This window comes from Lingula anatina, chromosome 2 (genome assembly GCF_051362555.1).
Source record: "Lingula anatina isolate TDL-2025a chromosome 2, LinAna3.0, whole genome shotgun sequence".
Classification (NCBI taxonomy): domain Eukaryota; kingdom Metazoa; phylum Brachiopoda; class Lingulata; order Lingulida; family Lingulidae; genus Lingula; species Lingula anatina.
In genome coordinates this window covers 1337303-1363050 of record NC_141768.1, presented here as the reverse complement: position 1 = coordinate 1363050, position 25748 = coordinate 1337303, and the positions used below count along the sequence as shown (strand labels likewise).

Here is a 25748-nt window from a genome sequence, read left to right as displayed (position 1 = left end):
TATTAACGTAATTAATGACCGTTATGCACTTAACATTGTTGTTTTGATCATGTATAACGTTAACCAATCGTATAGCACTGCTTAGAATATTATTTTATATTTTAAATTTATTTTCCATACGCTTGTCTACTTTAAAGGAATGAGCTTAGAAGATTTAACGTTCGTAGACCGGCTGGTAGATGCTGATAAATTTGTCAGAACGTATAAACCTTGGCTGTGGTCTGTCTTGGCCCTATCATTTCCCACCCTCCAAACAAACGAGAAATGCACACATTTGCTCCCTGATCGTAGGGATGTGGGATTTTGACCCTGTTGGGATATTTTTGGTCACATCAGGTAGTAGAGGAGACCAGTTATTGTTCAGATATCCTTTTGAAGCAGACGGCGGAGTTGGTTTAAAGGGAAAATCGGGTAAGAGAAGCGATTAAATGCAGTAGGAAAAATGGCGTTGTCAGGAGACTTTAAAAACCCCGAAGTGAAGTGAAAAGATTTTATGCTTTTTCACCAAGCTGTTATGCCGACCTTCATTTGAACACTCCTTGCGCGAAGTGTTTATGTTTCTACCTCATTAGACAATGTTTAAAGTTTATGTATATTCCGTACAGACAATATATATCCATAATTTATAACTAACCTTTTGAAAAATCTTTCCAGCATTTCACACAAACCCTTACGCTATTAGAATTACAGAGGACCCAAAACCTAGGTAATTTTATTTCATCTTATTTCATATTAATGATGTTATACCAAATACTAATCTTAACAACAGCAGTAATACATATCAATTTAAGAGAGGGAATGCAGTTCTAATAATTATTAAAAGTCTTATTTTAGTGATATTTTTTCTAATTGCCCACTTCCAGGAATTCCCCCCAGCCTTGCATAAAGAATGGAGTCCTTGTAGGGTAGGTTACTAAAGAAGCATCACATAAAATATCTTTCTTACAGGCTTGTTTTATAACTTACTGATGAAATACTTATAATAATTGTAATGATCTATTGAAAAAAAATTAATATAATATAATATCCTTTATGAGCTTCAAACCATGATGTTTCATGAAGTTCGTTTTCTACAAATATTCAGATATTTTTTGAAAATGTTTAACACATTTCGTCTTAACCATTCTAAAGAAATCATGCGTTTCAGTGGACCATGACATGTGCAGATACCATTAGTATTATCATACAACTTAACGATGACAACTTTACATTGGTGTGGTATCTTAAAGCTAGAACAAAAATCCTTTCCCATTTAAATCAATATAAATTTTGTGGAATATCCTATTTGCCTATTACATTGATATAGACATTTAATTGTTTGATACAAAAACTATGTTAGAGTGAATAGAGAATAATGCTATTCCCAATTTCCTGCATCTGTGCCATTCATTCAAAATAGTATATTGTTTTTACAGTTATTCCAATGAACTTCTTGCCTATTTACTGGCAGTCAAGTCTGATCTGTGTGGACAGAAGTTTGATCTGACAATTGATGATGTCAGGTTTGTTGGCTACCCCGTCCTTCTTCAGAGGATCTCACAGTCCACGCCGCGCCGTGAGCTCCCAACCATGATTTCCTTTCATGTTGTGATTGCAGTGAGAGTAAGTTATCAATTCTTGCCTCCTCTCTGTATTTGCTTGTATTCAAAACATTTAAATTTCAATCATTTTAATGTAGGCTTTTTGTAATTGTTATTATATGGTAAGCAATTTGATATGCTTATTACAATATAAATGGGAAACCAAAAGAGCCATGATTAAGATGCAACATGTTGAAGAGCTGAAAACTAAGTTTTATCTTGAATTATGTATAACATTTTTGTTGGGGACTTATCACCCTATAAATACATACCTTAAGAATCTTTTCTTAGTGCTCTTGTGCATCTTTTGTATTGCAATATTTCTTTCTGGTATTTCTATGTCATGATGGATATTACAATTCATGTGTTTCAGGCACAAGTCAAGAACTCAGTGGTGGCAGCTTACCATGAACTGACCCAGAAGCTGGCCCTCTCCTTCCACCATGAAGAACAGCGCTGTGGCTACCTTAACACACAGAAAAACCTGATGCAAGGAATACAGGAAGAGGTGACAACTCTGCCAGAGGGTAGGACCTCATTTTATAAAATTATGCCCAACTTTTTATCTAGAAATTCTTTCTTAAAGTCTGAAGATATCCAAAAAGAAAAAGAAAACCAATCTTTACTGTACATCTTATGTTAACTCAAGAATTACATAATTTACACTGATGGGAAATTTAGTGACAAAAAGATTCACATAACGAGATGGGAAATCAAGTGACAAAAAGATTCACATAACAAGATGGGAAATCAAGTGACAAAAAGATTCACATAACAAGATGGGAAATCAAGTGACAAAAAGATTCACATAACAAGATGTGTACAAATAGAGTCTTTTCCACGAAATCGTGAGCATGCGCAGTTCACGCCATTTTGTGCGGGACTGTTTCCCAGGGGGAAAGAGTAGAAGGGGCCTTCGGTACTTTTGTAGTATACCCCCCCCCCACCCTGTAACTTTCTGTAACTTTCACTTTTCAAACAGTTTTTTACATTTTATTGTTTATCTATGTCAAAGCTGTTGAAATAAAATGCTTTTGTAATTACCTGTGGACTTTTTATTAGTGTTAATCATGTTTAATCCAGCCCATTGAAATACAAAGTTAGAATCTTCAATTTACACCCGCAGTCAATAACTTGCCGCATTTTTGTTGGCTAACTCTAAGGTAATTTTATGTGAACAAGTAGCTCATAATAATTTCACAGAGGAAATCTAAGTATACAATATATCAATCCTATGTTCACATAAAATAAGGTAGAGTTAGCCAACGAAAACGCAGCAAGCTGCGGTTACATTGTAAATTTTCACACTGTATTTCAATGGGGTGGATTAAACGTGATTAAAACTAATAAAAAGACCACAGGTAATTACAAAAACATTTTATTTCAACAGCTTTGACATAGGTGCAAAAGACACTGTAAAAAATGTTTGAAAAATGAAGGTTTCAGGAAGTTACAGGGTGGGGGGGTATACTGCAAAAGTACCGAATGTCCTATCTTTGCTGTCGATTAGGTACGTTTTTAGTTCTTTCATTGAAAAGTCATCAGGTACTTCTGCTAAATTTCTATTCCAACTGCTCCCATGAATGTGTTTTCGAAAAAAATCAGGTGTTAACATGTTACGAAACTTTGAAAATTCAGATTGAAATGAGCACTCCTCGATATGGCGTCCGTCGTGTACACTCCACACTTTCCCCCTGAAACTTCAAATCCCGCAAAATCTCGCTTTCCCACGGATAATTTAGCGGAAGTCACGTGACCGTGGAAAAGCCTCTATTACAGGTATCATGATATCTTTGATGTTAGCCATTTTAGTCAAATCATTGTCCAGAACAGATCCAACCCATCATTGTGTGAATTTTTTTCTGACTATTTCCAAACTCTTTAAGACAGACCTGTATACTAGTCATAATTATGTATACATCTTAATTCAACTTTTCTTGTTTACTACTTGAGTAGTGTCAGGAATAAAATGCTTTATTTTTAATTTCAGATTCTTATGAGAATCCGTTCAAATTAATGGTAGCCAAGGGGAGCAAATGCCAACTGTCCAAAGACCTCAAAGCTGTGTATGACAAGTAAGCTCTGCAGACATATTTGCCTCTTAATCAAATTAAGACCGTGTGGAGGAGTTTTAAGGATGTTCATAAGATTTTTCCAGATGGAACTTATTAGTTTTGAGTGAAACAAACCATCACAACAATTTTTCATCTCTTCTCACAATTTATTAAAATGTTTTCTATCTTTAAAAATTTACTGTGAGCGTAGAATTTGCTCATTGGTAAACGTGCATGTTTCACTTCAGAATTAGTCCTAATATGCACAATAACATGTGAATATTAATTGATATACACTTTAACCTATGTCCTTCATTCCTTCTGTTCAGTCTGGGCAACTCTGGCATTGTGAGTCTGTATGTGAACAAGTGGATATATGTCAGCTTTTGTTTACCTCACAAGGTGCACAACATTTTACAGCCTGAGCTGAAAATAGAGGTAAACCTCATTGTTAAAAAGAGATGAAATAGGGAATGACTTGTATATACATAAAAGATACCTAACTTAAAGCTGTATTATATTGTATTTTTTAAGCCGTGAGTAAGATGTTATCAGATTCAGTTTTAGGATGCTCTCTAAAAAAAGTAAGCTTAAAGTGAGTGGCATTTACGTACTTAGCTGCATTATTTTCAGTTAAAGTTTATTCTTAACAGTTACTTTTATTTCTAACTTTTGGTTTATGGTTATAGCTTTGATATATGTTTTCTTTGCAGCCTGAAGCCATTCAAAAGTGCATTGAAGCTCTAAGGCAAGTTGAGTGCTTGGTTAGGAACTTGATGTTCAAGCAAAATACCTTTTTGTATCCATTAAAAAGATTACTAGAATTTTATTGACATTGATTTTAATTAGTACATCATGTAGCAAAGAAATTATTTTGTGACTCTTTAAATTATTTCATATTGAAATACCAAATTCATAATATCTGTTATGAACATTATAACGTCACTGAATAATTTGAAGCAATTTGACTCCTGTAATTTGATTGTAAAGGAGTCAGAAACGCATGTCTTAATTTGTTAATTCATGAAATGTTAATTTTTCTGTATTCTAAACAAAACTTGTAGTACACAAGGTGCCAATCCACTCACTTCTATCTTTACTAAACCCAGGCCCTATCACGGATTACTTCTTATGGTGCCAGAGAGACAGTTACTAGAATCTTTACCTCCCGACTGCAGCCCAGCAATGGTCAGGTTTATAAAGGCTGTGTCTCCGTTGAAGCGGCTACAGACGCTGGCAGCAGATGCTGATCTGCCGCTTGGACAGGTATTCTCATGCAGAATGTCTTGTTTTCTTATATTTCTAGATTAAATGGAAAGCTCTACAAAACCACATGTATTACCTTCCCAGCAAATAGACAGCTTTGTTGTATAAAGCTGAAAGTTTATTTCTTCTCTTTTGTCCAGTTATATATTTATTGAGTATTGTGTACATTTGGTAGGTACTAAGTGAACTTTAAAGGACTTTTTGAAAAATAAAGTTTTCACAATTAAAAACAAATGCAATAAATTCAGTTTTTTACTGGATCATTTTTTCTTTCAGTATATTTTCCTTACTTGAGTTATTGTTTTAAGAATTTGATATTCACTTTAAAGCATTAAGGAATCATGTGAAGGCAGTTGTTCCTGACATCCTTTTGATAGATATAGGCACCAAGTGCTGCGTGAAGTGTTCTGTTTCAAGCCTGCAGCCAGGGGGGTTCAGGGGTTTCAAACAAACTGCCCTTTTTTCCGGGGGTGGGGTGTGGGGGTGGGGTTGTGGGGTGGGGGTGGGGGTGGGGGGTGGGGGGTGGGGTGGGGGGTCTGCTCTAGGTAAAAATACAGCTAGATACACACAGGTTTCATGGTTAAAGGTCCACTTTTTCAGACCCCCCCTTCCTTTGAAATTGCTGGTTATGGGTGATTGTTTTAATGTGTTCCAGGTGTTCCACCTGTCCAGTCATCTTGTGTACTGGGCCAAGGCCATTGTTGTCTACCCACTGTGTGAAACCAATGTCTATGTCCTGTCACCAAATGCTAACATTTTTGTGTAAGTACACAGATCATAGCATTATAGGACTCCATGCTAAAAGGCATGGGGTATATATCAGAAAGATGCAGGATTGAGTTTTTGTTAGTTTAACCTGTAGACAAAATGAATGTGAAAAATTTCTTCTGTCAAACCTTAACTTTTTCAAACATCTGACAAAGTTAATTAGTTTTTAGAAAATCATTGAAATATTCAGCTTTTTTATCACTTCTTAATTGATTATTTATAATGTGCAGTATATAATTTGTGTTTAATTTACCAAAAAATTAAACAGTTCACAAAAAAGCAGCTGATACTGAAGGGGTCTAGATGTATGATTGGAAAAATCCTTGTAGCAAAAAGATTTATTGGAACTTCTGGATATTTTCTTGAATTTATTATAAATTTTCAAATTGTAGTAACTCAAGTATGGTTGAAGAATTTGTGGAGCAGTTTCCAGGGATGTCGCTTCCTGCAGTGCTTTCAGGGTACTCCTTGCCGACTCCTCTGGGAGAACACAGGGATATCATGGGACTTCCGCAACAGCAGGTAGGTTAAGGTGGGAGAACACAGGGATATCATGGGAATACTGCAACAACAGGTAGGTTTAGGTGGTAGAACACAGGGATATCACGGGGCTTCCGCAACAACAGGTAGGTTAAGGTGGGAAAACACAGGGATATCATGGGACTTCTGCAACAGCAGGTAGGTTTAGGTGGGAGAACACGGATATCATGGGACTTCTGCAACAACAGGTAGGTTTATGTGGGAGAGCACAGGGATATCATGGGGCTTCCGCAACAACAGGTAGGTTAAGGTGGGAGAGCACAGGGATATCATGGGGCTTCCACAACAGCAGGTAGGTTTAGGTGGGAGAACACAGGGATATCATGGGACTTCCACAACAGCAGGTAGGTTTAGGTGGGAGAACACAGGGATATCATGGGGCTTCCGCAACAGCAGGTAGGTTTAGGTGGGAGAACACAGGAATATCACAACAACAGGTATCTTTTCTTCTTTGTCACACAACTGCCCCTTATACCACGAGGAAAATATGAAGGGTTTTTCAGAGTTACAGTATGCAATTACATATATAATAAAAATGTTTGAAACCTGTGCTCAGACCCAGAAGTTGTGAGGATTCATATATTAGTGGACCATTTAACATGTTAAATGAAGATCAGTTAAAGTTGTACACTTGACAGTGCTCTCTGGTTGTTTTACGCAGACAAAGTGATGGTGTTGATACATGTCACCTTCCAGGCACAGCAGGTCCAGATGGTGGTGTGGATGCTTCAGAGACGTCTCCTTACACAGCTACACACTTATGTGTTTCTGGTGCTGACATCTAGTGAGAAGAACCAGACCATATACTATCGTACTCACTCCACATCCATTTCAGAAGACATGCCATTTATATCAGATACAGGATCAGGTTGGTTTGCTTTTTTGTCAAGAAGATGGTAATTTATTAAGTGTGGAAAAGTGCATACATATAAAACAATAAAAAACAGTAAAAAAACCCTGAAGATGAGATGAAACCGGTTGGGGTAAAGTAACTGCTGTTTTTGTCACATATATATACTCATACAGGAAAAACACTTTTTCTTTCAAAAAAAAAAAAAATATATATATATATATATATGAAAGTAGATATAATGAAATTATTGTGCAGATAGATGAAAAGCACCTACAATTTATATGAACTGCTAACAGTTGTTTCAGGCACCAGTGACGGCAGTCCCAGAACCAGTTCTTTTGCCAAATCCCCGTCAGAAAATGCACGCGAGGAAATCCTGCGCAGACTCCCGCAGTCTCTGCACATGAATTCTGTGAACAGAGAAGCCATCTGTGCTGTCCCTGCTGCTAATAATTTAGAGGACTTGAAAATGTTTGTTAGGTATTAGAGATTGGATAAAGACTTTTTCATAATATAGAACAGACTTTGAATTGAAATATTTTGGAATATTTTAAAAATCACTCTCAAGGTGGAACAAAACAAAGAAAAAAAAAATTAAAAAATTTAGCCTTGAACATAAGCTGTTATGATCATTTTTGCAGATTTTTTTTTTTTATTAATTTTAAATTCCTAAATATTTTAGGTTTCGAACTTGTCTGCATGAATACTTTTCATTTTTTCTAAATTTAAAAGATATTTTTTTTTTGTTTCCAGGTTGTGTCCATATTTTAATGGCCAGTTTCACTTGGAGGAAATCATGTACCATGAGAATCTACGAAGGTCCCAGTTACTGACTCTGATTGATAAATTCAGAAGTATCCTTGTGACATGTACTCATCCTGACCCAGCAACCTCATTTCATGGTAAATGAAACGGCTGATATCTGATTGGTCTATTCAGATAACAGTGACAATTTCCAAGGAATGGAAAAAAGAAATGAATGAACAAATGAGGAATTCAGTGAGAATGCACAAAATTAGGATTGAAAGTGCACAAAGTTGTGTTTGGTGCCTGCATCTTTATTTTCTGCCATGGGACAGTGAATGATGAAATGATGACAGAATGAATAGGCGCCATACTAGTACTCATAGAGTTAAATTAGAAAAAACTGCTGAACAAGGTTTTCAGGAGAGAAATGGACAGCAACTTGAAAGAACAGAGCAGTGGTGCTCACATGACAAACAGATCTTGAATTGCCATCATGACAGATATTAATTCAAAATACATTTCCTTGATATTAACTTTGTTTTATTTACTTCAGTATTAGTTACCATTGCTCAGACATGCTGAAAACCTGAATTTGGACCGGCAGTAATGAAAAATTTGCTGGACTGAATGGTTTTTTGTCGGACCGAAAATCACCCTTTCGTTTGAGACAGATACCACCAGCACGATTAGGGTAGTTTACTTTGTTTGTGAATGTGATAAGTTTGAAATGGAAGGGAAAAAACTCTTTGGGTTTTATATAATTTTAATAGAGAAGTATGTCAAATGATAACTGTAAATTCAAAATTGCTGCTCTTAAAAATCTTGTCGGTCCTTTGGACCGACCAAGTCCAATTTTTTACCGATCCAGGCAAATTTTCCCGGTCATGACCGATCGGACCGGCAGTTTCAGCATGTCTGATTGCTGACCTATGACTTCAGTTAATTTTCATCATGGGCATTGCTTACTGATCAAACAGATTATAATTGTTAAACATTGAGTAGATTAGGTGATTAGATCACATTCAACAATGTGCAGAGTCTTCATTGACTTACACTCTAGTTTTCAGACATATCAGAAACAATACAGTTACTTACACATATAACTGTGCTGTGATCATGAAGATTTTTTACAAGCTGCAATAGTGAGAGAGAATTATATGCATTTACCTTGTAAAACCACATTGGTAATCATAAATAAAAATATTCATGTTTTATGATAATTACCCAGGGTCTTTTTCAATAAAATCTAAAATATAGTATTATTTTTCTATCTAAAATTGTTAATATGTCTTCCAGTGTCCATAGACTGAATTTTTCATATTTGGAAAAAAATACCAAATGCAATTTTGGAAATCCATCTAGAATATTTGGCATCATCACGACTGATCATTTTTTGCTTCTGCCTTCTTGTCTCTTCTGCTTACACAATCACTGTTACGCACATAAAACCTGTATGGTTTAGATGCACTTTCAGGTCCCGCAGATTCAATCCCAATTCGTGTAGATATAACAATTTCTTCCTTGGGAACAGGTGCTCCTTTCTCTAGCCATATACAGCCACTAGTCACCAGGTCCTGTGTATTGATGCTGTTTTTGTCTATGTGTAAGGCTTGGCAGAGTTTAGATGGTCCATTGCACAAGTCTTTGATTTTAATCCCCTTGCCTCCATCTTGTCTCCTGATGCTGCGAGGCCCACGCATGATGTCCTGGTTTTCTAGTGGTTCCAACGCCCTGAGGAGAACACAAGAACCTGTGCCTGAAATGGAATACACTTAAAATTATCATAACTTACATATATCAAATTGTGCATAACATCATTACATTCAGTTTCCATTACATTACATTCAGAAGTAATTAGATGCCCAACCAAGGTATCTTATGTTTTCATATGTTCTTCAAATTAAATTGACAGTTTTATTAGTCCACATAAATACTCATGCATTTAATAGAAAGTTCATACCGGGTCGGTCCTAAAAGAATTTAAATATATTGCCATTGGAGACAATTCCTTTCTTAATTATTTTTCCAATAATGTCTGCTTTTGAAATTCAATAATCTCACCAATAAGTCAAAAGGCTCATTCCCACTGTACTACATAGACTGATCCAACTCAGCAGGGACTCTCGCTGAATGCAATCAGATTAACAATATAACACGCCTCCTCTTCTTTCCAAGGTACTCGTGTAATGACCACCTTTTCTATATTCTACTCTACTAGTAACATACTAATATATCAATCTGACTGCATTCAGAGTGAATCCCTGTGGAGTTGGACCAATCAATGTACATATAGAACAATATAGTTTCAATGAGCCCAGATATTATAATATTAAATTAATAATAATAATATTAATAATAATAAAACATCAATAATACAGAACTCTTTGTAATATAAAATTTATAAACCCTGCCTCATGTTTTACCTTGAGAAGAGATGTTCATACAGCAGTACATGCCATAGATGTTGTAGACATATGCTGTCCCTGGCTGCATAAACATCGCCCCATTTCTCCCTGTGGGCCCCTTGTATGAGTGAGAGGCAGAATCCGCACTCCCCAAATAAGCCTCTGTTTCAACGATTCTTCCACTCAGTCGTTCCCCATTTGGTAGTTTCCGCACTAGCACCTGCCCCAGAAGTGCCTTTGACAGTTCAAGACATGGTAGCTCAAAAAATGCCCTTAAATGTTTTGTGCCACTTGCCATGGTGGGGTTGTTTAATGGCTTTTCTGACCTTGATTCGTGAGACACTCTGAAGTACTTGCTAGCTACTTCGTCTTTATTTTTACTAGGTTTTTTGTTTGATGCTTTTCGTTTACTGGTTGTTTTCTGATTCATATCTTCAGCTATGTTTGACTTTGACAATTACTGAGAGGAAATAACCTGGTATTATCACTATGCAAGTGTATCCAGCTGCTGTTTTTTACGTTAGTGTATAGTGCAGATTTCACAGCGCTACAAATACCGGTATGCCGCATGCAGGTGTAAACTGTGACTTATTATCCTCAGGATATTATTATGTTCAAAAAATAGCTTATGTACTTTCCCGATGCTGTTTATTCGCTGCTAGAAAGGCACTCGCTGATGTTGATAACACCTGTATTTCCTGGTTTTCATTCAGATTCCAATGCGGTATTTTTTCAATATAGTTATATTTGTTTTTGTTTGTAAGCGAACAAAACTAAATTGGTAAAATATTTTTTAGATTTGTATTTTCGGTCTCAGGATTAAAGCGTAATTCACAAAAATAAACTCAATCAAATGAGAATTTACAATAAGTTTGTAGATTGGGCTCAGATTGGAGTATGCGCAGTCGAAGCATTTACCTCACTTCCGCTTCCTATTTTTCAAAGCAAACTTTCCCGGCTGGGTTTTGCATTAAAGATAAAACTAATGACGGAGATAATTTTGTTCTAACAAAAAAGGTAAGTTAATTTTGATGATAAGTAAGTAAATTTCGAGACAAGAAACAGTACCAGAATGTCAATAAAACCATTGGATCATATTTTACCATCGCTGGAATTTGCTTTCAAGTTCGGTGTGGAGATTCCCCTTGTCTGGGCTTGTTGGTTAGGCCACACTTTTTTATTTTTATGGATGACATCCTCTGGGTACCCCAAAATCGGTGCGAGAGGGCGAAAAAAAAAAAAAAAAACGGTCCAAAAAAAAAAAAAAATACTGCTTAAGTAAAGGAATGCTGTCAGTACACAGCTGGAAACACAAATTTTACCACAGAAACACGTATCAAACTAACAATATGTCTTTATCCATGCTCTCAAAATATTAAAGCATTGTGAATACTTCGTAGAAATGTAAAAAAAAGTCATGAATAGATATACTTTTTATTACAAAATCTATTAAGGTTATTTCATGCATTTTGTTGGTATAGCAATCAATAAAACAAATATCAAACAAACAGTGTGTCTTTATTCGTATTCTCAGAATATTAAAGCATTTTGAACACTTCACAGAAATGTTTAAAAAAATGATGCAAAGATATGCTTAATACTACCAAATCTATTAAAGGTCATTTCGGACGATGCCATTTTGTCTACTTCGACTCACACGGCCAAACTGTCAGGTGGCCTGTCCGACCTTCAGCCCACCAACTACCTCGACGCCCTTGTCGACCCTTTTTTCGCTACAGAAAACCTGGTAGCCTATGTGCTGCTTTGTACAGAATGTCACTGAAATTTTTCGGGCGATAATCGCTGGCGGCCGCCAGCCTTTCGCACAATTGTAAAAAGGTGATATCTCCATGTCCAATATCAATGGCATACCAATCCAAAACGACGGCACCCGTTCTCTTTATGTAGGGAGGTCAGGTCACACTGCTCACGCAGTCGAAAACGGGAAGAAATCTAACATCGCTGTTTGTTTTCCATCATAACTTCCAAGATTTGGGTCCTATGATAAATATGAAAATATATTTAAAAAGTGCATTGAATGGGCTTTCGAACAATATGTGTAACAATGTATCATGTCTCTGTTGTAAGCCTCCAGCCACGAAAATGCTGCGAGAAATCGCCGGTGATTTCACTTCCTCGTTTGGTTCCCACTATTTACGAATTTTGCTCAACATGCGCGTTTCGCGCCATTTTTCTAAAAGCTCCGTACGGCGTCCCGGATGTTATTTCCTCATATTTGGACACATATTCATGAGGAGAGTGAATCAAGCGTTCAAGTGAGGGGTTACAGAAATTTACTCAACCGAAAACAGTATCCAAAACTAGCTTGTAAAGTTTTTAATCGTGTTTTAGAGTTAGAATAACGAATTTCTGAAAGTTCTGTAACCCCTACCTAAATTTTTAAACTAATTCTCGGTTCAAATCAGTTTTTTATTTATCATTTTCTGGTAAGATAGAGCCGTAACAGCCGTTAGAAAATCAGTGACTTTGATCTTACCATGGCGGACGCACCAAGCTGTTCTGCTGATGAAAAAGCAACTGCACTTTCAGCACCCAAAGAGGATCAAGATATCAGAATATCTAATCAGAAAATCTTTGAATTATTCACGAAACCCAGTGATATTGATAAAACGCCTACAATTCAAGAATAAAGAGTTTATTTTATTTTTCAAACAAAGTATGAAATTACGTACGATATTGATGGGGCTAGTGCTTTTTTCGTCTTTGAACTCGTCAGTGAACATAAAAAGGGGAATCTTAATTAAAATCATGGAGATATGCAATAACTCTAGAATGGTTTATGACAGCCGAACAAAAGGGAACAAAAAAAATATTTATTTATTTATTTTTTCTTAACAAAAAAAACTTATTTATTATGTTATGGCAGTCTCTCCAAAAAATCTCGCTGGTTTTTGTATTACCTACCTGCTATGATGTCCAATATCAATTAAAAATTTTTGGCAAAATTATAACTTACCAAAATCGGATATTATTTATTTTCATTGTGCATTCTGATATTTTTTACTAGTTAAACCTTAAAATCGTATATGCAATTGTCATTGTAATATTGGTTGCCATGGCAACAGTGACAGTCTTAATTTAAATTAATAAACTGAGTACCAAGAGTGTTTCCCACTTCATATTCAGTTTAAAAATTCATGATAATGTGTAAAAAAAATTCAAACAGTTACCATAGCAACAGCTATCATAATGACGATTTTCATAGCAACAGATACATTAGAAGCTATTATTTTTCATTTCAGTGATGGCACATTATTTAGCATCATTTTCATCCAAAAGTAGCCTTTGGGCAGTGATGCTGAAGCCTTAGGTTGAAAAATCAAAAAAATAATATCGATCGCTATTGATATTTAGCAATGGTTGCCATGGAAATAATGGATAAATTACAGAAAATTGTATCTTGTCAGATTCTTCTTGGCATAGTGTAACTTTCCAGAAAATTTCAAATGGATATTTCACTCCATTCAAAAGTTATGCCAATTTTGTTTTATTGATTAGGCAATAAGGTGACACTTTTGGCTTCCACTGTTACATATGCTTGCATACAAGACATTTTCAAAATTTTGTGGCCGACTAGCATTCTTGAAAATTTAATAACTTTTGATTGGCTTGCTTAATTTTCAAAAAATAAACTGTTTTGGAAAGCTCATGAATTGCTCTATCAGATAAGATCATTTTGGCTAATATTTATTTTACTATCAAAGATGACCTGACCGCCCGTTCTCTTTATGACTTTAATTGTCGTGTAATTTGAAAGTTATCCTAGAGATGAATTTGACGGCAAAGCGGCCACATTTCCACATGGCGATAATACGCATGCGCAGAAAGCTCATTTCCTGGCAAATTCAATAACGACGTTTGCGCCAACCGACTTCGTTGGGGGCTGGGGGGGGGGGATTTTTTTTTTTTTTTTTTTCGGAGAACGGGCGAAAATCGGTGCGCGCGCAGGATGTCATCCATAAAATTAAAAAAGTGTGGCCTTATGCTTGGTGACAAATGGTGTTACTGTCATTGTTACAGTTGTACAAAGAACGAAAGAAAAACTTTGTTGATGAGCTTTGCCTAAACGGAATAATATTTGAAAACCAGGTGTATCCCCAACAGTAATTTTTGATAAGTGAATAACCTTCAAGTGATGCGCACATGTATTTCAATATGCTATAACTTGTCTAAAATTTTTTATCATCATCACGATCAGAAAGTGAAAGTTGTTAAAGCATGTGTAATTTATACATCGTGGAATGACTTGTGGATATTAATAGACCAACCGTTCAGTACATGCCATAGATGTTGTATGACAAAACTGACAGCACTATTTTGAAAATGTGTCAGAGATCTAACGTGGCTACAATCTTTTCTTGTTTGACCATTTGACTGTAACAAAATTTGCTGGAGTGAGCCCATTTAATATTCTAATACAAGCCTTTTCTCTAACCCTGAAAATCATATGTGATATCTGATTGTATCTTTTATCAACAGATCTACAGAGCAATCAGCATGGCAAGCACACAGCACGCATTCCAGCCCCAACACAGTGTTATGTCGGCTCCAGCAGCCACGGGGCGGCCCAAGCTGAACAGGATGCAATCACTGCAGAGAATGAGAAGGTTTGGAGCTCTTTTTCTTATGATATTTAAGATAGAATTTGTAATGGGTAAATATCATGGAGCACATGTTCATTTCAGTAAAATTTTGATGGTTTTTTACCTTATTATCTGGGTACAGACCATGGGGTAATAATTTCTAACCATGTTTCAGTGCACTTAATGTCATAGTTATAATGGACAGAACAAAAGAGGAATTTTAAGTTGGCTTCCTTTTATAAGAAATAGTTTGCTGAGATGGTACAGTAATAGTCTTACAACTTGACTGATAATACAGCACAAACATGATTTTATTGTTCCCGTCTTTATTTAATTCAGTAAATTCCAATGGCAAGATTCAGCACCATAAGTGATAATACATTATAATATTAATCATAATCAACATTGAATTTATTTATTAATGATTTTTTTTTTTTTTAATTTTAGTCGACTGGCATCAGGCACTAAAGAATTCCTAGGCCTAGATGAACAGCAAAAACCTACGGAGCAGGACAAATGGACACAGCGCAGGCTGCGGCTTCTAAGTAGGTCACTAGTGGGTAACGTGAAGAAAGAGTGCCTGCAGAAGAAATACGGAGACGAGACCGACAGTGTGTTCATGCCAAACGTTGTTGATCCATTAGCAAAGAGAGGTCACTTCACGGGATTTGACATGACAGACGGAGGGTCGATGAGAACGACGCCCATGTCCAGCACCAGCACATACTACCGCAGACGCATGATGGGGCCTCGCAAACGAGGGAGAAAAGACTCCGTGATGAAGATGGCATGGGATGGAGTCAATCAGCTGGTGGTGAGAAAAGAGTTGATATTGCTTAGGATACAATTTGTTAAAATATGTTTCCAATGAAATATAATGTTTTAGTGTATTGCAAAACATAACTAAATAGTGTACATAGTAAATGCAGTTTGCACCAAAAGTTTTGGAATTGTTGGTCCTTCAGGACACCAGGGTCTAAGAAGCTTCTGACCCAAAGCAGTCATATTGGCCTGTAACAGAGTCATAATCATGAAAATATTTGACTCGGCTGATAGCACAAACTACAAATATTTCTATGGATATTTTAAGTGTTTGCTATGGTTGATTTCCTCTCATATTTGTTACAGGGCAGAAAACCATCAAGAAAATCTCGACAGTGGAGCCGAAGTTTTGCACCTGCTAGTATCACATCAGACGATATGGATGCTTTATCTTTTGTGAGTAGTTAAAATGAATAATACTAGCACCACAGTGTATTGTATTGCATTTTTGTGGTTGTAGTTTATTTGAAAAACATTTAAATTTCTTTGAAATTGTGCTGAAATATAATATGATTTTTGCTTGTAAATGGTATTTATGTTTTTGCACACAACTCATCTAATTTACCACCTCCAGTTTTCCAGTACTTCTTGTTACAGATAGTTACATGATTGTAGAAATGCACCAATAAAATTTGAACACATTTGGATTTTGAAAAAAAAATGTGATCATACAAATCCTTGGTTTAATGTACAATTAGTAATGAGATAAAAATTACTGTTTAGACTCCCCAGGAAGCTGTGATAGAAGAAGAAGACATGTCCTTGGTAGACGACGTATTCTTTGACATCAAGAGTCCCACATTCTCCATGTCTGCCCCAGATTTTATGAAGAAGACAGAACTGGAGACTGTCCCTGAAGCCAGAGATGAGGTGGACGTAGGAAGGTCCACTCCTAAAATTGTGTAAGAGGAAGTTAAAACCTTTCTTGTTTATTGTTGTTTGACAGTTGGTACATGCAGTGATATGTAGATATGTATAAATGTTGAACTATTATTTGTAAATGTATTTATTGTACCACCAGCGTAGGCGCTGGCGGTACACTTGGTTTTAGTCCCGACCCGCATGTTCCGCCGGCTCCTCTGGCTCCGCCGCCATCTCACCGTTACCGCTTCTCCTCCTAGACGGTAAGGGCCTCCATACCCATCTCTTGGATTTAGGTCACCTATAATCTCAACTCGTTCCACGTAAAATTTGGGCTTTGTCGGAATTGGGGTCTAGGTGTGGCACTCATTGCAATGCACCCTTGTCCAAAAATGGCAAAATTAAATGCTAATTATCTACCCTACAGAAGGAATTATGGGAAAAATTTCTACAGACGGCTATCCGAAAGTCATATGTGGAGATTTCAAATATGCCCTTGGATTTGACCTTTGACCTTTATTTCAAGGTCAAACGAGCCAAAATTTTCAAAAAAACGAAATTTTTTTCAAAAAAAAAAATTATTTGCGCTGATATTCAGAAACTACACAGACCTAACCTATAATATTATTGGAAGGTGCTACCCTTCGGGTCATCTTTCATCTCTGTGAATTTGGGGTCAACCAGTGCATTTTCCTGGGAGTAGCGGCCATAATATAACGAAACTGAAAACTGTCTCTAATTCGGGAACCGTTAATGCTAGAGACCCATTCTTTTTTGCATTTTGTAGAGCATGTAAAGCCCAACACTGGAGGTGGTCTCCGTTTTTTTGTATTCCATACAGTTTTCGAGTTATGCTGTATCAAAAAGTACATTGTGGTGGTGAAAGCAAAATGTGCAATACGGTAATGGATAACAAATTTTGAACTCCGGGAAAATAAAACATAAGGCTTGGTGAGGCAGACATTTTCTGGTCAAAAATGACATTATTTCATGATATTTGAACATCTGGAACTTCTGAGCTCCTCCCATTTCAAGAATTTCAACCAAAATGACCTTATCTTTGTTTTAATTAATTTTTTCTGTAGAAAATTTATGGCACATTATTGTAACTCCAAAACTGAAACATTTAGTCCCTTATATCTCCAAAACTGGCAGAGATAGGTCTATAGTTACTGCTAAAGTTGAATAGGAAGTCACATACTGGCAATCAAACTGTGACCTTGAAATTGACCTTTGACCTACTTTTCACTTTGAACTGAACTTTGCAACGTTTAAGTCCCTTTTATCTCCAAAACTGGCAGAGATAGGTCCATAGTTACTATTGAACTTGAATAGGAAGTCAAATCCAGGCAATCTAAGTGTGACCTTTAAATTGACCTTTGACCTACTTTTCATCATGAATTGAACTTTCAAATTTTGGTTCCCTTTTATCTCCAAAACTGGCAGAGATAGGTCCATAGTTACTATTGAACTTGAATAGGAAGTCTTATACTGGTAATCTTACTGTGACCTTGACATTGACCTTTGACCTACTTTACACCATAAACTGAACTTTGCAACTTTTTTAATGCTTATGCTTTCAAAACTGGCAAAGATACGCCCATGGTTATTATTGAATTTGAATAGAAAGTCATTAGAGGCAATTTACTGTGACCTTAAAATTGACCTTTGACCTACTTTTCCCCATTAACTGAACTTTGCAAATTTCCGTTCCCTTTTATCTCCGTAACTGGCAGAGATAGGTCCATAGTTACTATTGAAGTTGAATAGGAAGTTTTATACTGGTTTTATACTGTTACCTTGAAATTGCCTTTGACCTACTTTTTATAATGAACTGGTTTTTGCATTTTTTCTGGCCTTTAAATCTGCAAAATTGGCAAAGAAATGCCCATGGTTACTATTGAACTTGAGTAGAAATTCATATACAATGATATTGAAATTGACCTTTGACCTACTTTTTCACCATGAACTGAGCTTTGTATATTTTCTTGCCCCTCATATCTTCAAAGCTAGCAGAGATGTTTACGGTGTTGCCCCTAGGTTTTCTCTTTTGTCAGCATATATGCACCACTGACAACACATTTCAAGGAAAACCAATAGGCCTTTTGTCTAGAGAATCACATGAGTGATCAATGGTCGGAAAATGCAGGTCAATATGAAAATCTGCTTGATTGTACCATTTTTAGTTATATATTTTTGCATATTTTGAGAACTCTTGTTGATTTCATTTTATAGAGCTTTTCAAGCACAAGACTGGTTTCCCTTTTTTTTTGGGGGGGGGGGGGAGGGTTTCCATACGAATGCGCTTACTCCAGCTGGTGGTACAATATTCGGAGGCGGTATCGCCTCTCTGATCCTCTAGTTCTGCATTGGCATCGCTCAGACTTTTTCTTTGCAAATATAAGAGGTATAAGAGATGGGGTATCAGATATGCCAGGTTGTGGTTAAACAGTGTATAACTATATACAACTAATATATGCACATACATGTTTCAAAATTCATGCCAGCTGTCAAAAAAAAAAAAAAAAAAAAAAAAAGAAAAAAAAAAACCTCATCATTAGTAAACAGTAAAAAAGTAATTAAAACAAGTTGCATTTCATTGTCACTGAACTATAAATTAACTTAAAGAACAACATTTTTCCATTCTTATTTTGACACACTGCATATTTTTCTTGAACTAGAAAAACACTGATGAAATATTTTAAAAATAATTGCAGTCCAGGTCAGTGGCATGCTGGTCATCATCCCCGCCAGGGTCTACCCTCCACCCCAGGGACAGCAGCGGTTGCCGTCCACCCCCTCAGTGGCGTTGGCATGCGGAGGATTGTGGGTGGGGTTATGGAGAGAGCCTTGGATAACTCTGATCGCAGGCGTGTGGGAATGGGGATCATTGGACGCATTTTCAAGCGTAGCTTCAAGAGAGGTGGAGTGGATGAAGACGTCAGGGAACAAATAGATAAAATGCATGATCATAGGTAATTTTAGTTTATGTATTTTATAAGTGGGAATTTTTTTATGATTTTATTTATTACAAAAACTTAAATAGTGATTGATGTTTATAAAAAATTCCTTTAATTAGTCCACTGTTTTTTTTTATTTAGATGTACAATACACACATCTTATATTTGTGCATATAACATGAAATAAAGTTAATTAAAGACACTATTGAAGTATCACTATTCTTCAAAGACCTAAAATATGATGTATTTAGTCACTTGTGGGACTGTTTCTTGGCATTCTGTTCACATTATATATATATATATATATATATATATATATATATATATATATATATATATATATATATATATATATATATATGACTTTGTGTTGAATATGTATGGACACTGCTGTTAGGTTTGGGTGAATTTTATTTCTTATCTTGATATATATATATATATATATATATATATATATATATATATATATATATATATATATATATATATATATATATAACTGTATCATCCTTAATTTCAGGCCGTTCTTCACATTCTGGGTGACATTTGTGCAGATAGCAGTGTACATAGTGTCTGTGTCTGTGTATGGTATAGCACCTGTAGGATTCTCTGACACTCTCATATCAGATGTGGTGAGGCTTATTATTTTTCTCTTAATTGTCAACAAGGTGACCTGCTGTACATAATATAAAGCTGGTGCACAAATAGTCAAGTTTATCTAAAAATGGTGCACTTTATTGTTTTCAGATTTTGTGATTTCCTATCTTAGAAAAATATGCTTTGCCTTTTTTTAGGTACTGACATCCAATTTAGCCTTAGAGAAAGTTGCATACTATGAGAAAGACAACATGTGGATAGGACCTAGACAAGTAAGTGAGAAGAACCTCTAACAAGGGTTTATTTTACAATATTTGAGTAATGAAATTAGATCTGTATTACAGAACCATATTTTTATTGTGGAATTTGTCATTGTTTATGAGTTATATACAAACACTGAAAAAAAGGAAAGCTTATAGGTATTAAATGTAGACAAGTTTGTGCATTTTTTATTCAGCATGTTGTCAGTGAAAAAAGGTAGCTACACAGACAAACTTTTTTCATTTTTCTTTTCTTCTTTGTAAACAAATGTGAACATCAGTCATTATCAGTAACAAGCTTTAACATCTGACACATTAATAACAAGAACCTCCGACACATAACTAACAAATTCACCATGACCACTTTACAGGTCCCTGATAAAGGAGCAGAAAGCCGAAAGCTTTGGTGTTTTCATATTTTTATATTAGATGAACTATTTAGATGCCAGTTACACTCAACTTTGGTCACCTTCCAGGCTGATCTGATTCATCTTGGCGCTAAGTATTCTCCCTGTATGCGTCGCGACAGGAATGTGATTGCTGCACTAGAAACGGATAAAAGTAGAGAACGGGAAACAGCATGCTGTATTAGAAATGCGAGAGAAGATGGATGTGTGCAGAAACCTCGCCGGACTTGTTCTGTAAGTCTTTTTTTTTTTTGGGGGGGGGGGGGGGGGGGGAATTGATGAATGAAGATCAGTGATAAATTTAGGCCTTGAAATTTGGATTGAAGATGCATGTTTTTGCTGCGAAGGATTTTGATGTCTGAGAATGTCAGGATGGGACAATGCTTAATGTTGCAAAGATCAAATGATTGTAATTTATTTTTGTCGATTTTGGCTGGAGAGCAGACTAGAGACCTTCACAATTTCTGTAACATTTATTCATAAAAAGACCCAGCTGTTGGCTCAGTATTTCAGAATTTATCATTTGTGTATCTCTGGTTTATTTCAGCCGTATTTGTCAACATGGTGGAAGTGGGGTGAAGACGGAAGATTAGGCTTCAACAACCGCACAAATGGCTCCGTCTGTGGCCAGGATCCAGAGTGAGTTTTGTTAGAATTACTTTCCTTTTGTTATCTGTTATAGTAAATGCTTCCACAATGAAGTTACATTTTTTATTGGTCCTTGACCTTGTATTTAAGGGTCTAGGATAAACGATAAGAAAACAAGGAAACTATCACCATTCGCTTACATCAGACATTTGGGGAATGAAATTATCAAAACTGCAGTATAATTATTAGAAAGAAGTTCTATGATTCACTCCTTAAATTGATTTAGAATGTAAAGACTGCTTTCAATTCTTCACCTCGATTTATTTCCAGGTTTTGCCTGACTCCAGCGTCTACTGAGCCGTACGTGTGGCCTGATGATATCACAAAATGGCCAGTAAGTTGTCACGCCATCAAGTAATGGGAGGTTCTTTATATTGACTTTGTGCCTTTAATATGTATGGACACTGCTGTTAGGTTTGGGTGAATTTTATTTCTCAACTTAATATTTTTGATAATGTTTGATATTACATATAGTAATATGTCATTGTTTGTTAAAAACGCAATATTGGAATTTGTTTGAGAAAAGATAGTGGAAAACTCATATATCATGGAAAGGTTGTTTGATATTTTCATATCTTTGAAATATTTCATTTATTTTTGTAGTTATGTGTCAGAACTGAACAAAATCTAACACATGGCAATGAATCAGAAGTAAGTCTTTTCCACCCACACATGACTTGCGAAATACGTGGGCGGCCATGTTGTATTGGGATCCAAGGAGAGTGTATCATCACCACCCCAGAGCACTGTGCGTTCAGGAAGGGATATTACCACAAAGAGGCTGCACTTTGTTCACAGGTAGGAAATGTGATGAATCCCGGATGAGGTTTATTTTGTGATTTGGTGAAGTTAGATGTAACTGAAGTGTTGAGATATTTAAAAATCTTTGTAAATCATGTAATTACGACAAAAATTACAATTCAGTCTAAAGGAGTCACTGCTTTTACCTTTTATATCTAGAGTGTGTCAAAATCAGAATTTAACAAATAGTGACAAAAATGTATTATTTTGATAAAATACTTTTTAATTTACCCCCTATCCACCTTAAATAACAATAAAAAATTGTCCTGGAACCTTCCTTATTAGAATGTTTCACTTTCAGGTGAATTGTATGAACCAGATCTGTGGCATGATCCAGTTTTTGGACCCCCAGTACCCGGACCAGTTCTACCGCCTCTGGACCAGTCTCTTCCTACACGCAGGGTATGTGAACAACACTCAATTTTCACAGTTCTTCTCAGTTTTCACCGCACCATTTTAAACAATTGATTGTCAATTTAGTAGCCTGGCTGTAATGCTTGACATGGCCAGTTAAGTAGATTAAATTTGATTGTCCAAACGATGGGAAGGGAACTTGTGAAAGGGAATAACCTGAATCATTGGATTTTTATCATTTCAGTCTCTTCCATTTGGTGATCTCTATAATCTTTCAAATGCTGATTATGCGTGATGTGGAGAAATTAGCAGGGTGGATCAGGGTCTCCATTATATACATTGTATCTGGGATAGCTGGTAACTTGGCCAGCGCCATATTTCTACCATATCAGGTGGAGGTATGTATTAAATGAGTAATAAACGTATATTTTGCTGAGGTTGGACAAAATAAATGTTTATTTGACATTGGTTTGTGTGAAACTCACAACTTTTTAATTTTGTACATTGACAGCTTATTGTAATGTTATCTTGAAGCAGATTTTTTGTTTGTTTTTGAAAGACTACTTAATCCTTATTTCGTCTCAATGCAGTGTTGTGCAAAAAATCAGTTTTACAGTTTTAAAAGCACCTGTCAAATCTCGTTTTAGGCTGGTCCTGCGGGTTCCCAGTTTGGCATCCTGTCCTGTTTGTTTGTGGAAGTCCTCCAGAGTTGGCAGCTGATCGAGACCCCCTGGAAAGCCCTCTTGAAACAAGGTGGCGTCATCCTGGCCCTCTTTATCCTGGGCCTGCTGCCCTGGATAGACAACTACGCCCATTTAGTCGGTTTCTTTACGGGCTTCCTGCTCTCATTTGCCCTGCTTCCTTATGTGACTTTCGGGGACTGGGACAAAAAGAGGAAAATTATAGGAATAGTGTTGTCCGTTGTGACTGTTATAGCTTTTATTGTAGTATTGTTTATTCTGTTTTACGTCGTTCCCATTTATGAATGCCCTCACTGTTCTTACTTTAACTGTATTCCTTTTACTCCCAAGTTCTGTGAAAATATGGAAGTGAAGATTGGAAGAACACAATCGTAGTAAAGGGGGTTTAAATTAAGACCTTATTATCATTTGTTAACAATGTTGCAGAACATATCGGTGTATTTTAAGCATATAGCTTCCTTAGACTACCCTTTGTCAGATCGATATGAACGTCTTGTTAAGTAAGTGTTTTGGTAAGATTTTGATTAATGAGATAAATGATGTTTTATGAGAGTACTAGAGCTATTTTTATCATTGCCAAATGAGCTAATTTATTGTTAACAACTCTGTATTGTAACCAAAGTAACTATGTTAATCTGTTAAGGCTCTATTTCGCAGAAGAAAATACGCCTGTAATGAATCTTGAATCTTGAAATTAGAAATCTTAGTTGAGTTAGCCCTGGGTCAAAGTCTATGGGCTTAACTCCAACTGTTCTCAGTTGAATAGCTAACAGCTTTGTGGTGTTGGTGTAGAAGTTTTCATGTTGGCCATGTTATCTTTCATTGACAGGCTGTGTTGCCATGATGAGCAGAAATTGGTGACAAACCACCACTAGACATGTGACTTTCATCCTAGGTTCTTTTATCATGATGGGACCAGGCAATGGACTGGAGTCCAGTTTTTCAAAATTCATAGATGTATAAAATTATATATATTTGTATCAATCTAAGATTGGTGCTCCAGCAAGGTGCACCTAAAATTGTTTTGTAACAGAAATTACACAGATAAGTGCAGATTATTTATAAGATATTTTCACAGTTGTTTTCAATTTTGTTCTTACAAATCAAGATAAATAGCAAGCTTCATTGGCTATTGCCAATTTGGTGCTCAGCTTATAAACTATTATCTCCATAGGGTTACCATATGTTTCAAGGAAAAGTTGTTAGGGTTTGCTTGCAGTGTTTCGGAAGGGGCAAAGAAGCTTATGTAGATTTTTGTTACTTTTAGAAATAGGATTACACACTACAAAAGGCAATAGCTATAATAGTCCAATCTTCTGTCAGATGGGATGAGAACTCTTTTTCTCCAGTTAATTAGTCCCAACATACCAGTCTTAATATGGCCTCTAGCTAAATTGGACTGGTACACAAACTGTAACTTTGATGGGAACAGCTTTGGTTACTCTATTCATCTTCTGTGAATTGATTTGTTTAGTTTTCAGATAGATCACATTTGGATAAACTCATCGTAAATGTCAATTTGATTGTTTTAGAAATGAGACATTGACTTTTCTTTTCTAGGAGACATTTAGCATTATGCAAGCAATGTTTAAAGAATTACAAGAAATTTTTTCAAGTTCCTTTGGTGATGTCATGCATTGTCCACTTAGATTGCTGAATATAGCTTTTGGATTCGTCAACTAACAAAAAGAAAGTATGTTTCTTTGCTGCCATTCAGTGCGCAATTTTTTGTATCATTTTTATTTAGGTTAACAATCACTGATGCAAAGTCCTGGGGGCATCTATTAGGGATATTTACTTTTCTCTGTAATAGGAAGTTTTTTTCTGCCTTTTGATCTGTGATTTAGTGTAATTTTTTTTTTTACCCCCGTTCAATGCGATAGACATCAATACAATCTCAGGTTTACTGTAGAGTAGTAAATAAATAAAAAAAAAAAAAAACTGTAACAATAAACAGTTACCTTGGTTGTATGCTTGCATGTAATCAGTGGTGCAGAGGAAGACTGCAATTCAGACCTTCGATCTTGCACATTCATACACTGTGAGTAGAGCTTTACTGCAGAACGTGTTGATTTGAAATATAATTAACATCAGATATGGTGTTGACTGTTGTGTAAGCGTATCAGACCTGTTTTGATGTATCTGGCAGATTTAGTGAACTTTTTGTGTCATTTGTGTACAAGAAAACTTACTGCTGATTTGATTCAAGCTTCTGTGTCAAAGTGGACCTGCTATCATTTATATTTACTATTTCAATTCTTTTCTTTTTGAAGTTTTTTTTCTTAGATCATGAAATCGACTATGCCAAATACAACCCACAAAATTGCTGAAGTATATCTTATACCCATCTATGTTAATGTAACTATATTTGTACAAACTTCTTTTGTATGGAATTTGATTTTCTACCTTTGTCCAATAAAATTAAATGTATTTAACTGTTCTCAGTGAGATTGTTCATGGTTCTAGGGAAGTGTAAATTTAGTCACTGCTTTAGTGATATTACTCATTACTTTGTAACAG

At 35.9% G+C, this 25748-nt stretch overlaps 3 protein-coding genes across 4 annotated transcripts; 2 read left to right on the top strand and 1 right to left on the bottom strand.

Annotated features, from left to right (window-relative positions):
• The first annotated feature begins 223 nt into the window (after positions 1–223).
• On the top strand, positions 224–8341 carry LOC106180663 (GATOR1 complex protein NPRL3). Of its 2 annotated transcripts, none has more exons than XM_087005515.1 (14): positions 224–411; positions 655–706; positions 864–905; positions 1416–1602; positions 1954–2107; positions 3571–3655; positions 3964–4072; positions 4348–4382; positions 4744–4900; positions 5556–5662; positions 6061–6190; positions 6905–7076; positions 7367–7541; positions 7815–8341. In XM_087005515.1, the coding sequence occupies exons 1-14, from the start codon at positions 294–296 to the stop codon at positions 7969–7971; spliced, it is 1680 nt and encodes a 559-aa protein (XP_086861641.1). In that variant the 5' UTR covers positions 224–293; the 3' UTR covers positions 7972–8341. The 2 variants fall into 2 exon arrangements, with proteins under 2 accessions (XP_086861641.1, XP_086861640.1); XM_087005514.1 differs by having other exon boundaries at positions 225–411; positions 7358–7541.
• On the bottom strand, positions 7813–10917 carry LOC106180683 (DNA-3-methyladenine glycosylase). The gene is made up of 2 exons (XM_013564743.3): positions 10232–10917; positions 7813–9564 (listed from the first exon to the last, which is right to left on the bottom strand). The coding sequence occupies exons 1-2, from the start codon at positions 10641–10643 to the stop codon at positions 9185–9187; spliced, it is 792 nt and encodes a 263-aa protein (XP_013420197.2). The 5' UTR covers positions 10644–10917; the 3' UTR covers positions 7813–9184.
• Positions 10918–11095: 178 nt separating this feature from the next.
• On the top strand, positions 11096–25668 carry LOC106180671 (inactive rhomboid protein 1). The gene is made up of 15 exons (XM_087007323.1): positions 11096–11230; positions 14714–14841; positions 15265–15631; positions 15946–16035; positions 16363–16541; positions 19218–19475; positions 19981–20092; positions 20255–20329; positions 20794–20958; positions 21272–21363; positions 21643–21706; positions 21976–22170; positions 22475–22575; positions 22772–22925; positions 23175–25668. Exons 1-15 carry the CDS (start codon positions 11111–11113, stop codon positions 23601–23603), a joined length of 2529 nt encoding a protein of 842 aa, XP_086863449.1. The 5' UTR covers positions 11096–11110; the 3' UTR covers positions 23604–25668.
• The last annotated feature ends 80 nt before the right edge of the window (positions 25669–25748 follow it).

What these genes read in the sequence shown, in the direction of transcription:
- LOC106180663 (XM_087005514.1), top strand. Translation starts at nt 294, where the DNA reads ATGTGGGATTTTGACCCTGTTGGGATATTTTTGGTCACATCAGGTAGT. An exon ending in ACAGAGGACCCAAAACCTAG is followed by an intron (nt 707 to 863) that starts GTAATTTTATTT and finishes GCCCACTTCCAG; the next exon opens with GAATTCCCCCCAGCCTTGCA. An exon ending in AAGTGCATTGAAGCTCTAAG is followed by an intron (nt 4,383 to 4,743) that starts GCAAGTTGAGTG and finishes TACTAAACCCAG; the next exon opens with GCCCTATCACGGATTACTTC.
- LOC106180683 (XM_013564743.3), bottom strand. Translation starts at nt 10,643, where the DNA reads ATGAATCAGAAAACAACCAGTAAACGAAAAGCATCAAACAAAAAACCT. An exon ending in TATGAACATCTCTTCTCAAG is followed by an intron (nt 9,565 to 10,231) that starts GTAAAACATGAG and finishes ATTCCATTTCAG; the next exon opens with GCACAGGTTCTTGTGTTCTC.
- LOC106180671 (XM_087007323.1), top strand. Translation starts at nt 11,111, where the DNA reads ATGCGCAGTCGAAGCATTTACCTCACTTCCGCTTCCTATTTTTCAAAG. An exon ending in TCACTGCAGAGAATGAGAAG is followed by an intron (nt 14,842 to 15,264) that starts GTTTGGAGCTCT and finishes TTTTAATTTTAG; the next exon opens with TCGACTGGCATCAGGCACTA. An exon ending in GTCTGTGGCCAGGATCCAGA is followed by an intron (nt 21,364 to 21,642) that starts GTGAGTTTTGTT and finishes ATTTATTTCCAG; the next exon opens with GTTTTGCCTGACTCCAGCGT.